The 14,820-nt window shown below is 33.1% G+C and overlaps 1 protein-coding gene across 1 annotated transcript in view; it reads right to left on the bottom strand.

The window, feature by feature from the left end:
- The window catches only part of LOC139486638 (serine-rich adhesin for platelets-like), a 55,856-nt gene extending 44,437 nt beyond the window's left edge, over positions 1–11,419 (bottom strand). The window contains exons 1-4 of the mRNA XM_071271564.1: positions 11,363–11,419; positions 10,049–10,156; positions 1,895–2,223; positions 1,151–1,280 (exon numbers count right to left, since the gene is read on the bottom strand). Of these exons, the coding sequence (XP_071127665.1) occupies positions 1,151–1,280; positions 1,895–2,223; positions 10,049–10,121 (532 nt within the window). The 5' untranslated portion in view covers positions 10,122–10,156; positions 11,363–11,419. The remainder of the gene's footprint in view (positions 1–1,150; positions 1,281–1,894; positions 2,224–10,048; positions 10,157–11,362) is intronic.
- Between the last annotated feature and the right edge of the window lie 3,401 nt (positions 11,420–14,820).

Here is a 14,820-nt window from a genome sequence, read left to right as displayed (position 1 = left end):
TATAATAAACAATGCATTAAAAAACGAAAGCAGCAATTACAAGTATTTTTTTTTTCAAATTTGACATTTAATACAGAGTTAATCATTGTTTGCTGTCCAATAAAATGTTATGACAACTCATTCGTTACCATTCTTTACATAGAGAATAATACTTGGCAAAATCCGTATCATATGTCGTATCATCCCGAGACATCAATATCAGCCCAAGGGCCTTTAGGCCCGAGGGATGATATTGGTCGAGGGTGATACGGCATGTGATACGGATTTTGCCATGTATTATACGCTTTATCATATATTTCAACAGAAGAGTATAATATTTTATGAACTGTTTTCTGATCCATAGCACTGGATTACCTTCAGTTCTACTTGTTTCAAAGGCCTAAAAGAACTGCTCAATTATTCGACGCACCATAATTACCTTAATTAGTTACAAATGAGGGACGAAAGATACCAAAGGGACAGTCAAACTCGTAAATCTAAAATCTAAAAAAAAAGACAAACAGAAACACAGAAAAACAATAGTACACATGACACAACATAGAAAACTAAAGAATAAACAACACGAACCCCACGAAAAACCAGGGGTGATCTCAGGTGCTCCGGAAGGGTAAGCAGATCCTGCTCCACATGCGGCACCCGTCGTGTTGCTTATGTGATTACAAATCATGTAAATAGTCTAATTCGGTATGTCAAATTCATGAAAGGGAAGGGGATTGTAGTTACGACGTAAGGAACATATTCGATATTATTTGTGAAACGGTTATTCCATAACGGTCAACCAACAGGAGGGGTGCCACATGTGTCTTTTTAATCATGGCTTTGTCACATACTTTTTTACTTATGAGTTAGAATGGACCTTTGTGAGCTTGTCCCTCTTATGATAGTACAAATGTATGCATTGTCAATTTTTCATACTTGTAAATGGCAGAAAAAAAGATTCTATCTATACATGTATACATGATAGATATAAAAACTAAAAACAGGTTCATACCAATAAAACATGAATACTTTAAAAGCACAAGGCAAAGGCTGGGTAAAAAAATACTCGAGTCAAAAGAAATAAATATAATGAATATTTGGTGTTCAGAAATTTGTGGTTTTGTTTTTGCAAAGATTTATAGCGCTAGACAACATAACAGTCAAATCTTACCACAAGTAGAAAGTTCTACACTGTCTAAACGAATACTACTGCTGCCGGATTGTTTTGTGACTGTTATTCTTATAACGTTGTACTTTCTCGATTCCAATGGGATTTCTTCACCCGGCTGTACATTTGGGGCCTGAAATATTGTAGAAAGAAACTAAAATATATAGGTGGTTCTTTTGCGACATCTAATCAAAAGCATGTATGAATTTATTTCATTTCAAATTAATTTTTTTTAAATTTGCCTGTTTTTTAATTACTTTCTTATTGAATAAGTATAATAAAATGAACTTTAATAATATACATATAGCTATTGACTGATAATGAGATTGATACGATCAACCAAAGAGATATGTATTTATTCAGTTTATTGAAGATCCTTGTTTTTATATACTGAATATGTATTCTGTTAACTGTAATGAATTGATAAAATCGATTAAATTTCCTAATAAAACTCCTACAATTAATCCCGTAATATATCATCATATAGACTTCTAATGTTAACATAACATAACATTAAGGAGATGAGGTGTGCATCCAAATGAGACAACTGTCCAATGAAGGACAATCGACGAAGATACACGAAAGTAAAGGTTACCATACGGCTTCAATAATGAAAATAAATGTGATAATATATAAAAACTCAAAAGGGAAATCTCACTACCTAATTTGTATATTCAAAATGCATGTTACATATCATAAATTAGTTTTATCTTATTTGGAGCCGAGACGATCATAACAATCATTTACCTGAACAGTTATAAACTCTGGATTATCTGGAAGATTATACTTCACGGTAATAGTAGCAATGCCATCACCAGAAACTGTTACACCATTTACTTCTTCGTCTAAACCGTCAATCAACAGAACCATAATAGATTCATTTGTCTCAACAAACTTGTTATCGTCTTTCTCTTGAAGTGCATCTTTGTCGCTTGTGGACAAGGGTGCCAACGGGTTATTTGTATCAATATTAGACTCGCCTAGTACAACTTTTTCTTTAACACATTCTGTAGCTGTTGTAACCTCTATAGTAGATGGTTGTGTAGTTGTTCCCATTGAAACTGTTGTAAGTTCACCTATTATAATAAACAATGCATTAAAAAACGAAAGCAGCAATTACAAGTATTTTTTTTCTTCAAATTTGACATTTAATACAGAGTTAATCATTGTTTGCTGTCCAATAAAATGTTATGACAACTCATTCGTTACCATTCTTTACATAGAGAATAATACATGGCAAAATCCGTATCATATGTCGTATCATCCCGAGACATCAATATCAGCCCAAGGGCCTTTAGGCCCGAGGGATGATATTGGTCGAGGGTGATACGGCATGTGATACGGATTTTGCCATGTATTATACGCTTTATCATATATTTCAACAGAAGAGTATAATATTTTATGAACTGTTTTCTGATCCATAGCACTGGATTACCTTCAGTTCTACTTGTTTCAAAGGCCTAAAAGAACTGCTCAATTATTCGACGCACCATAATTACCTTAATTAGTTACAAATGAGGGACGAAAGATACCAAAGGGACAGTCAAACTCGTAAATCTAAAAAAAAAGACAAACAGAAACACAGAAAAACAATAGTACACATGACACAACATAGAAAACTAAAGAATAAACAACACGAACCCCACGAAAAACCAGGGGTGATCTCAGGTGCTCCGGAAGGGTAAGCAGATCCTGCTCCACATGCGGCACCCGTCGTGTTGCTTATGTGATTACAAATCATGTAAATAGTCTAATTCGGTATGTCAAATTCATGAAAGGGAAGGGGATTGTAGTTACGACGTAAGGAACATATTCGATATTATTTGTGAAACGGTTATTCCATAACGGTCAACCAACAGGAGGGGTGCCACATGTGTCTTTTTAATCATGTATATTTTTTTATTTTTTTTTAGGTGTACCATCAATTAGTGTCATTTGTAATGGGGGGGGGGGGGGGGGGTCTAAAAGATCACATAAGCATACCTACATGCATAAGGGGGAATTGCAATCATCATTGGAGTGGAAACCAAAAAAAAAATCTTCATGTGAGAGTTAGGAATAAGTTTTGTTATATTTGTAATAGGGCAAAAACTTTGAAACTTGATGTTGCAGAACATGAATGTTTTAAGAACTGGGATAAATCTAGCCAGGCAATGGAGGCGGATATAGCTGTGGAAGGCTTTCTTAAAGCAGACAAACATGGAATAAGATATATGCACTTAATTGGTGATGGTGACTCCTCTGTGTATTCCCAAATACAGCAAAAGGTTCTAGTATGGGGAAAGCATGTTAAAAAAATAGAGTGTGCGAATCACACCTGTAAATGTCTCAGATCAAATCTGGAAAAGCTGGTGGTGGAGACACCAACTTATAAAGGCAAAGAAAAACTTTTTAAACGAACAAGAATTAGAATAACAAGTGCTGTTAGATGTGCAATTCGCATGAGATCGAAAGAGAAAGATAAATTAAAGGCTGCAAAACAACTAGAATTTAATATAAGAAACACATTATCACATGTATACGGTGACCATACTAGGTGTAGTGAATTCTGCAAAGCTGGGAAAGCAAGTAAGACAAATGCTGGTCAGCATATAGATTTAGACAATGATGACACTGATGATAATGCTTTTACTGATCAGGCATCTATGTGGTCCGATGGAACCCAATTAGAGCCACAAGAAGAATATCGGTTTGATTATGATTAATTCCCATCAGACTTGGACAGTGCAATGCGTCAGGACATATCATTGATATTAAACAACGTGGCTAAGAAAAGCATCAGTTTGATAGGTAACTTTACAACAAACCGAATGCTGGATGCATATGAGATCCACGTTTGATGGGGGTAAAATGTTTAAAATATGTAGATCATGGCATACCAGATGTTTTTGTATCTGCGTCTGTTACATCTACAACTTATACTTTTGTAACAAGTCAAAGTCAATTTGACATGCAAACCCACTCAGGTCATGACAATCAGAACTTACTTTCTGTACATTTATTTTGTTTCTAATTAAATTAAAGCTATGCATTTCAATTTTGAACTGGCCAAAACAAGTTATGAACTGTTTAGCGTGAGCTACTCAAGTTTTCAGAGTACCCAATGGCAATTATGTTATGTAAATGTGTTGCATTCAATGTCAATTTTAGATAAAGATGATGTTCGGCTAAACATTAGTCCATCTTTTTCAAGATCTAGCAACAATTTTAAGAAGATTGCATTTGTTGACAATGATAGTTTCAAGTGCCTTCATCTTCCTGAAGATTTAGAATATATTTAAAGATTGATGGCTTAAAATTTGCTGGAAAAAAATACAATTGGAACATGCCAATATAACTCTGCAAAAAGTTGATGATACTATAATAGTTAATACTTATAAAGTTCTTTGGAAAATTGTGCAACCTGCTTTAGACAAAATACTAAACAATAACACTTCAAAGCTTGAAAAGAAGAAAAACAAGAATTGCTGGATTTAAAAAAAATTAATTAAGAAAATGTGCAAACAGGTACAGGAACCTTTACTATTAGATGTTCAAACTGCCATACACATTTGTACTTGACCACAAGGCACAGTGTACACAGGAGGAAACCTTGCTCCAATCCCAAATGTACTAACTATTTCAGATGTAGACAGAAGAAAAGCCTTGCCGACTACAGACTTGAAAAAATATAAGTAGAGGAAGAGCTCAACCAAGTGATAAGGGATATGAAAGCTTAGAACTTGAAAATGGCACTGTTGTAAGTTACAGTTAGTATGCTCATTCCTTTAAACCGGTTATGAGATATAGCTTGTCTCATCAAGGATCTCATCACTTTGAAGAAATATTATCAAAATAAAGTTCCTTGAACATAACAAAACGATAAGAAAGTGTTCACCAATATCTTGAAAGACTTTGATAATGTGTGCCATTAGTTATATTAGAAAGAAACTAAACAAGTGGTTATATGCCTAATTCAACCTGCTTTAGACAAAATACTAAACAACAACACTTCAAAGCTTGAAAAGAAGAAAAACAAGAACTGCTGGATTAAAAAAAATTAATTAAGAAAATGTGTAAACAGGTACAGGAACCTTTACTATTAGATGTTCAAACTGCCATACACAATTGTATTTGGCCACAAGGCACAGGGAACACAGGCGGAAACCTTGCTCCAATCTCCAATGTACTAACTATTTCAGATGTGAATAGGAGAAATTGCATGCCAACTACAGATTTGAAAAAAAATAATTTAGGAAGAGCTTAACAATTGAAAAATTATATTTAAAAAAGATTAGAACTTGAAAATGACACTATTGTAAGTTACAGGTATTATGCTCATTCCTTTAAACCGGTTATGAGACATTGACTTAAAGAAACCAACCCCTACAAATATTCAAACTCAGCTTGTCTCATGAACAACCTCATCACTTTAAAGATATATTATCAAAATAAAGATCCTAGTACAGAACAAAACGATAAAAAAATGTTTATTAATATCTGGAAAAACTTTGATTATGTGTGCTATTAGTTATATAAGGGAGAAATTAAGACCTCCAACGATAGTGATGATAACTTTGTTAGCCCCTAAGAAAACAAAAGGAGTGGTTATACGCCTAATTCTGCTCCAGGTATGTTTCACTGAATGTATCATCCGTTTAATAAGGGAGTGCCAGTAAATCCCTATTTATATGGATTTACCAATGGAACATATGCATCATCCTAGCATGTTTTCTAACATTTGTTCACCAGTTAAACAACCAGTTTTTGTCACTACTACTGTTACATCTTCAACTGATACTGAATCAAATCAAAGTCAATCTGACATGCAAAATCAATCAGGTTTAATTAAATTACTTTTTGTACATTTATTTTTGTTCCTAATTAAAGTAAAGCTATGCATATCAATTTTGAACTGGTCATAAACAAGTTATGAACTGTTTAGCATGAGCTACTCAAATATTCAGAGTACCTCTTGCCAATAATGCTATATAAAAGTGTTGCGTTCAATGTCAAATTTAGTTGTTTATTAGTTCAGAATGGATATAGATGATGTTTGGCAAAGCATTAGTCCATCTTTTTCAAGATCTAGCAATAGTTTTCAGGAGGAAGGATTTGTTGACAATAAAAGTTTCCTCCTGAAAATTTAGAATATGTAAGATTGATAGCTTAAAATCTGATGAAAAAAATACAATTGGAACATGCCAATATAACTCTGCAAAAAGTAGATAATACTATAAAAGTGAATACTTATGAAGTTCTTTGGAAAATTGTGCAACCTGCTTTAGACAAAATACTAAACAATAACACTTCAAAACTTGAAAAGAAGAAAAACAAGAATTGCTGGATTTAAAAAAATTAATTAAGAAAATGTGCAAACAGGTACAAGAACCTTTACTATTAGATGTTCAAACTGCCATACACATTTGTACTTGACTACAAGGCACAGGAAACACAGGCGGAAATCTTGGTCTAATTCCCAATGTACTAACTATTTCAGATGTGAATAGGAGAAATTGCATGCCGACAACAGATTTGAAAATAAAAAAATTTAGGAAGAGCTTTACAATTGAAAAATTATATTTACAGATTAGAACTTGAAAATGACACTATTGTAAGTTACAGGTATTATGCTCATTCCTTTAAACCGGTTATGAGACATTGACTTAAAGCAACCAACCCCTTCAAATATTCAAACTCAGCTTGTCTCATGAACAACCTCATCACTTTAAAGATATATTATCAAAATAAAGATCCTAGTACAGAACAAAACGATAAAAAAGTGTTTCCCATTATCTTGAAAAACTTTTATAATGTGTGAAATTAGTTATATTACAAAGAAATTAAGACTTCCGACGAAAGTGATGATAACTTTGTTAGCCCCTAGGAAAACAAAAGAAGTGGTTATAGGCCTAATTCTGCTCCAGGTATGTTTCAGAAAAGGAATCATCCGTTTGATTATGGACTGCCTGTAAATCCTTTTTCATTTGGATTCCCACAATGCATCATCCTAATATGTATTCTAACATAAGTTAACCAATGAAAAACCAGTTTCTGTCTCTGTTAATCCCCAACTGATACTTCTGTAACTATTCAAAGTGACATGCACACTCACTCAGGTCATGACCATTTAAACCTACTTTATGTACATTTATTTTTGTTCTAATTAAAGTAAAGCTATGCATATCAATTTTGAACTGGTCAGAAACAAGTTATGAACTGTTTAGCACCCGCTACTTAAGTTTTAAGATTACCTCATGCCAATTATGTTATGTAAAAGTGTTGCATTCAATGTCATTAGTTCAGACAGGATATATATGATGTTTGGCCAAACATAAGTCCTTCTTTTTCATGATCTAGCAACAGTTTTAAGGAGATAGGAGTTGTTCACAATACAAGTTTCAAGTGCCTTCATCGTCCTGAAGATTTAGAATATATTTAAGATTGATAGCTTAAAATTTAATGACTAAAAAGACAACATGCAAATATAACTCTGCAAAAAGTTGATGATACTATAATAGTTAAAACTTATGAAGTTCTTTGGAAAATTGTGCAACCTGGCTTAGACAAAATATTAAATAATAACACTTCAAAGCTGGAAAAGAAGAACAACAAGAATTGCTAAATTTAGAAAACAAATTAAGAAAATGTGCAAACAGGTACAGGAACCTTTTCCTTTTGTTAGTAGATCTATTAGATTTCAAACTTTTATATACATTTGTTCTTGAACATAAGGCACCGGGAACACAGGCGGAAACCTTGCTTCAATCCCCAATGTACTAACTATTTCAGATGTGAACAGGAGAAATTGCATGCATGCTGACAACTATTAACAGACCTGAGAAAAAATAAATTAGGAATAGCTTAAACAAGTGAAAAAGGATATTAAGAGCTTAGAACCTGAAAAATGAAACTGTTATAAGTTACTGAAATTATGCTCATTCCTTTAAACCAGTTATGAGACATAGAAATAATAGACTTAAAGAAAAAAACCACAAATGTTCAAACTCAGCAAGAACCTCATCATTTTGAAGATATATTATCGATATGTGATTTAAACTGTAATTTAATGCACTATATATATAGTTTCATACGGTTGAACGTAGTAAAAAAAGTGATATTATTTTTTCTTGTCTTTTTATGATGTATAGGCGTACCTATCGTGTGATCAGTTTCCAAACGAACGGAGGATTCGGTCATGCATCACGACAGCACCAAAGCGAGCGATTCTATTTAATCACTTGGTAAATTAATTTGTTGGTTAGGTCTGAAAATGAGGAGTTACATGTTCATGACCGTTTCGCATAGTGATGTGATGCAAGTTGTAAAAACGCAAGGTGAATTTAACGCTAGTTTAAGGAAAGATATTTCTAAGAAGTTCACGGGGCTACTGTTTCTGGTGCTTCGCCAGTCAAAAAGTTTAAAGCTGAATCCCAGTGCAATTGGAAATACGAGGGGAATACAGTTCAATTCCTTCTTAACACTGAATTTTTAGAAGATCTTTCACAATCCATTTGGGCAATTGATAAATCAAAAGTTGATTACGCACGAGATACTATCAAAGAAGTTATTGATATGATCAAAAGGCGATATAAATTTATCAAAATCGCCGATTTCAGCAAAGGGGGGTAGGAGACTGTTTGACAGTATGAAATTAACCCAGTAGCAATATTAATTGACTCTGACGATGATAACTAAATTTATAAAGCAAAAAACAAGGCGTATGTAAACGCATTTCTAAAGGGAAGAATGCTGATGCTTAGCCTAACTTTAATTATTTATCGAGTGCTCCTTCTCAATTTAATGCTACTTTTCAGCACAAAAATCAGCGTGATGGAAAAACGGAGAAGTCTTGTACCATGGTAAAGCCAGCACGAGTGTAAATCAGCGAGAAAATCAACAAAGCCAAGGAGCTGATTATGGATATTAAAAATTTTGTCTGTACGAAGAATATTTTTTTCGATGCATAATACGACATATTTGTCCATTTGTTATGAAAAATCTCAAAAATGAAAGTATGTCAGCTCTCATTTAAACTATTTTGCAATGAAAGAAATAACCATCAGATTTTATTGTAAACAAGACAAGTGTAATAAAAAACCTGCAAGCATAGTCTATTTCTATAACAGGCAAGCAGATAACATTTTATTATATAATAAAAAAAATACCATGTAAATGAATATGCTATTAAAAGGCCTAAAATAACCCAAACAATTCAACATGAACAGATTTTGAACAAGTAACTCAAGATGCACAAAGTGTAAGTATACATGTAGGTTCTTCTGTATTTTAACAATATCACAACAATAGTGACCTTATTTTTGGACAAGGTAAACGGCATTAAGCCAAAATTTATCAAATCCCTTTGTTCAATAGGTTAACCTGACCTTTCAATTCTCCAGGCTAAATATGTATTTTCTAGGCTATTACAAGGTAGAATTGTAATCAGAGTGATATTGATGAAACTCAAGTCACTATAACATCCGAAAATGTTTGATCTGCACTTCGACAAAGTATTGAAAGAGAATTTTCTGAGTGTTTTTTTTAAACCTTGGGAAATTCCCTCCGACAAAGTTACAAGATTAGACACCAGTTTTATGTTGACATAGCAGATACATTTGATATACAAGTGTGATGCAATATTCAAAATGAACGGCTTTCAGAGGCAATTAAGGTAGAAGTAGTATACTGCTGTTCGAAAGTTATCATTCGATTGGAAAAACACATCCGGAAAACTAAAACCGAGGGAACTAATATGTTAACAAATTAAAGATAACTCTTATACCTTAATTGCAAAAGCATCATCTTATCGAACTGAGTTCACATTTGAAATTCTTGACATGCAACTATGAATTGAAAGTATGTTTTAACATGTGAAATCAACTATTCACTTTTAAAAAAAATGGATAAACAATAAGTTACCTGTGATGTTCGAAAACGACAAAAGATGAATGATTACTGTCATCAAATTAAAAAGAAAAATCTTGAACTTCATACTGGATCTCTCTGTTGAACAATCTCATCTGACTTCTAAATGAAAGCAGAAAATATCATTTATCTCGGGCTGATATTGAACCATGTGCTGATGATACAGGTGATATGAAAATTGTCATGTAATAATCTGATATTATTATATACTTATAATAAAGTAGATAACTTATATTTTTTACAGTACGTAAAGAATATCTTCTGCAGGCTGGAACAAAAATGCACATCAAAATCCTGGTTTGTTCTTCTTGAAACCTAGACGACTAGATATAACTTTTATATATCTAGGTCCTGCCATGCATTTAAACGTTTCTAGATGCATCAGTTTGTTTGCACTCACAGTAAATCTTGGTAGTGTAAACACTGCCATGTTTTTTTAATTCCTTTTGATGAACCTTTTATCAAATATTAATATGGACAAATTCAAGAACACACACCCTCTAGGGTGCACCCTACTTAAGTGACTCAGCACAACGTTTTTTTTTTTAATTTAAAGATTGTTTTTTGAAAGTATGTGCGTTTTCTACAAACATTTCGGTTTTATTTGCCACAAAATCCTTTTATCTATTAGATGCAATAAAGCAATTAATAATAATGCTTTGCACGGATTTTCCCCTTGGAATATGTACAAAATGGTCCATCTTTATTATTCATTATTTATAATGTATTGCTACTATTGTCGTTTGAAAATGTCGTAATTCACATGGCTACAGAAGGGGTTACAAACCTTAAACTATTATTTTTCTCCATTATTGAATCGTAGATAAAAAGATCATAAAGAGATTTTTGTTATAAAATTTAAAAACATAGATTACTCTCTTGATTTTCTATAATCAGCTAGCGTTTATTGTTTACTAAAAGTCCTATACAACCTTTAAATTCCAAAACACATAGTACTGAGTCACCAAAGTCGAGCGCTCCCTACAAGGTGTACTTGAGTTGGTCCATATTTATATTTGTTTTAACCAATATCTAAATTTATAAATTTGTTTTAACCAATATCTAAATTTATAAATTTGTTTTAAGTAAATCATTGCTAGCACTGCATGCAATAATCATCTATCTATCAAGCATCGAATCTCTAAATATGAGAGTACAAGGGGTAAGGCTGAAGATTTTCTATAGAATTTCCATATCGTGTTTAGCATTGGATCAACACAAGGGTACATAATCCTTAACAGTAAGAATAAATTGAATCCTACCTAAGAAATCTATGCCACACTGCAATCTAATTTTAAACATACATACACCTACCAAACCTTTACTTGTTGATATGTTGTTACCCAGCGTATCACGAACAGGTAGCACGTTACACTCAACCCGTTCGACGGGTTTACAGGGAAATTCCCAAGAAAAAGTGGAAATCACCTAATTAATTATGATATATAAATAGGTAAATAAAGTCACCGTGTGACACTCTTATCAACTGTTTTTAAGATATTCTGACTATTTGGAAATCGTATTCATGTCTTGTACCTTAAGTTTGAAGCGTCGTATCTTTCTCCTTTGTTTTCTTTCGGCGGTACAGATGAATTGACAATTCTCAATGCCAACCTTGTGGAATTGCCTTTTTTTTTTCAAGCAGGTTATTAAAATACTATTGTCATTTTTTCTGAACACTAATTGACAGAGGTCGAAACATTTCTTCTTCTGCGAGTTTGTTTGCCCCTTTCAATTGTATAAAACGCATTTTCTAAATATGAAAGGGTTTGAATGATGGAATATTTCACGACGACTGAAAAGATTACAGAAAGCGCGGGTACTAATTATAATAATGAGAATTGTTTTACTTTAAGTTAACGATATATATACATGTAGCAATAACTAATAAAATAATTTAAATATTAATGTATTTAACTTCTATGTCAGTTGGTTTCTGGAGAAGAGTTGTCTCTTTGGCAATCAGGTCACGTCTTCTTATTCTGCTTATTATACACGTAATGTGTAACAGGGCGGGGACGTTTTACTAGTTTTATCCTCGGAATCATTCCCATTTCCTTGGATTTGAAGAGAAATCCAAAATTTCGAAGGTAAAAAAAAATCTTCTTTTTACCTGTAACTAGAACCTTCGACTTAGCGTTTATTGTTTACCAAAAGTTCTATACAACCTTTATTTTCTAAAACACATAGTACTGAGTCATGAAAGTCGAGTGCTCCCTAAAAGGTGTACTTGAATTTGTCCATATTTATGTTTGTTTTAACCAATATCTAAATTCATAAATATGTTTAAAGTAAATCATTGCTATCATTGATAGCACTACATGCAATAATCCTATATCAAGCAAGCATCGAATCGCTAAATATGAGAGTACAAGGGGGAAGGCTGTAGATTTTCTATAAAATTTTCATATCATATGTCGAGCATTGGATCAACACAAGGGTACATAATCCTTAACCATTACCGGAATAAATTGAATCCTACCTAAGAAATCTATGCCACACTGCAATCTAATTTTAAACATACATACACCTACCAAACCTTTACTTGTTGATATGTTGTTACCCAGCGTATCACGAACAGGTAGCACGTTACACTCAACCCGTTCGACGGGTTTACAGGGAAATTCCCAAGAAAAAGTGGAAATCACCTAATTAATTATGATACATAAATAGGTAAATAAAGTCACCATGTGACACTCTATCAACTGTTTTTAAGATATTCTAACTATTTGGAAATCGTATGCATGTCAGTGGCGGATCGAGAAAAAAGGGGGGGGGGTCCGGAGTTGGATCCCCCCCTTTTTTGACCGATCAATACATTTGAATGGGGACATATAGTTGGACCCCCCTCCTTTGTCCTGGATGGGGAACCCCCTTTTTAAAATGGCTGGATCCTCCCCGGCATGTGTTGTACCTTAAATTTGACGCGTCGTTTCTTTCTTTTTTATTTTCTTTAGGCAGTACAGATCAATTGATTTTCTCAATGCCAACCTTGTCGAATTGCCTTTTTATTTTTCAAGCAGATTTTTAAAATATTATGGTCATTTTATCTGAACGCTTATTGACAGAGGTCGAAACATTTATTTTTGTGCGAGTTTTTTGCCCCTTTTAATTGTATAATACGCATTTTCTAATGAAAAGTTTTGAATGATGGAATAATTCACAATAATGGCCTTATCTTGCGGCAAATATCGCATACTAGTAATCAAAATAACTTTTTGGGAATCTAAGCGTAGTCAAAATACTTCACTGTTTGGGAATATGTGCATGGGCAAAATAGCTGTTTGTGAATGTTCGCATGGGCAAAATTAATGCATGGGAATATGTACATGGGCAAAATAGCTGTTTGTGAATGATCGCATGGGCAAAATAAATACAAGCGAATGACATTTGCAATTCTTTGAGACATCAAAACTCAAAGAACTTAGCAAGCTACACAAATTGTGTTGATGTGCTTGAGTGAATACGTACAGATCTTTAATGTTACATCTTGATTTTTCTAGTTACAGTAGAGAGAAAATTTTATGTTCATTCATGGACAACTACAAATGTACATGTGTGTATAGCTTTGTCTTGAGTATAACAGTTACATGTATTGCCTACGAACTACGATGTAAATAACCGTTCAAGTAGGCCATTCTTTTATAGTACTATAAAATTATCTAAAATATGTACTTGGATTCAAAAATGCGGCATAAATACCGCCTCAGAATTTTTTTATGACAATTTTAAGTCAGACATGTTTAGAAATTCCAGGGGAAAGTATTAGATATTACGACACCTATACCCCCGAAGAACAAACTGCACTGATAAACTTACGACCCAACAATATCATCCCCGTTAAACCCACAGTTGATGCCGGTGAAGTGGTTTACTTGAATAAATCTGATTATATTCAAGCTGCCAACTGGATGATGGTAGTAGGTTCTACAAAAAACTAAACTATAAAAGATGAATAGAGAAATCAATGCTTTATGTTATAGGGCAAACATGCCACACAATGGTCTTGCATGAACTTAGAAACGCATGTGTCACAGGTGTTTCACATGCGTGACACGCATGTTTCCTGCCAAGCATGTGATCGCATAAATTTGTCTGAAAATAATCATCTTCGACTTCACAAACGTGACACTACATACGCATTTGAGCTTTTATGAATATTAGTATATAAACACACATGCATGTGAATGGCATGTGTGTTCTATAAAATGTATGTACAATACACGTGTCTGAAAATACATTTACAGTTGAAAGAAGGTGTGGTATGATTGTCTATAAAGAGTCAAAACAAACAGAAATATAAATAGGTAAAAATGACCCAAAAATGTGTGAAGCAGTCAACATTGTGTTATAGTCTTAATCATTATTTAAAAAACAATTATGTAAGAAAGGAGCACAAAAAGGCATACCACATCTTCCTTTTTTTTTTTTAAATATAAAGACAAATCACATTAGCACAATAACGGGATGCATAAGTACAGACCACGTCCTATGTGTAAAAAAAAACACAAAAAGGCTGAACAATAAATTTAAAGACAAAAATACAACAAAAATGTATAGAACAATAACAATATAACGGTATGTATATGAACAAAGCGACGTACTATGTATCAAAGAACCACAAAAAGTCATATAGACCAAGCAACTTAGCAAAAAAAAAAAAAGGGAATACCAAAAAATATGTCTGTGCTAATTTCACAACAAGGTTTGTGTGTATATTCTTTTAGTATGCGCTTAACTGGACTAGAAGAACCACTAAGAATTCG

Source organism: Mytilus edulis, chromosome 8 (genome assembly GCF_963676685.1).
Source record: "Mytilus edulis chromosome 8, xbMytEdul2.2, whole genome shotgun sequence".
NCBI lineage: Eukaryota > Metazoa > Mollusca > Bivalvia > Mytilida > Mytilidae > Mytilus > Mytilus edulis.
Note: the sequence above shows the minus strand (reverse complement) of the source record. Positions and strands in the feature narration are given on the sequence as shown.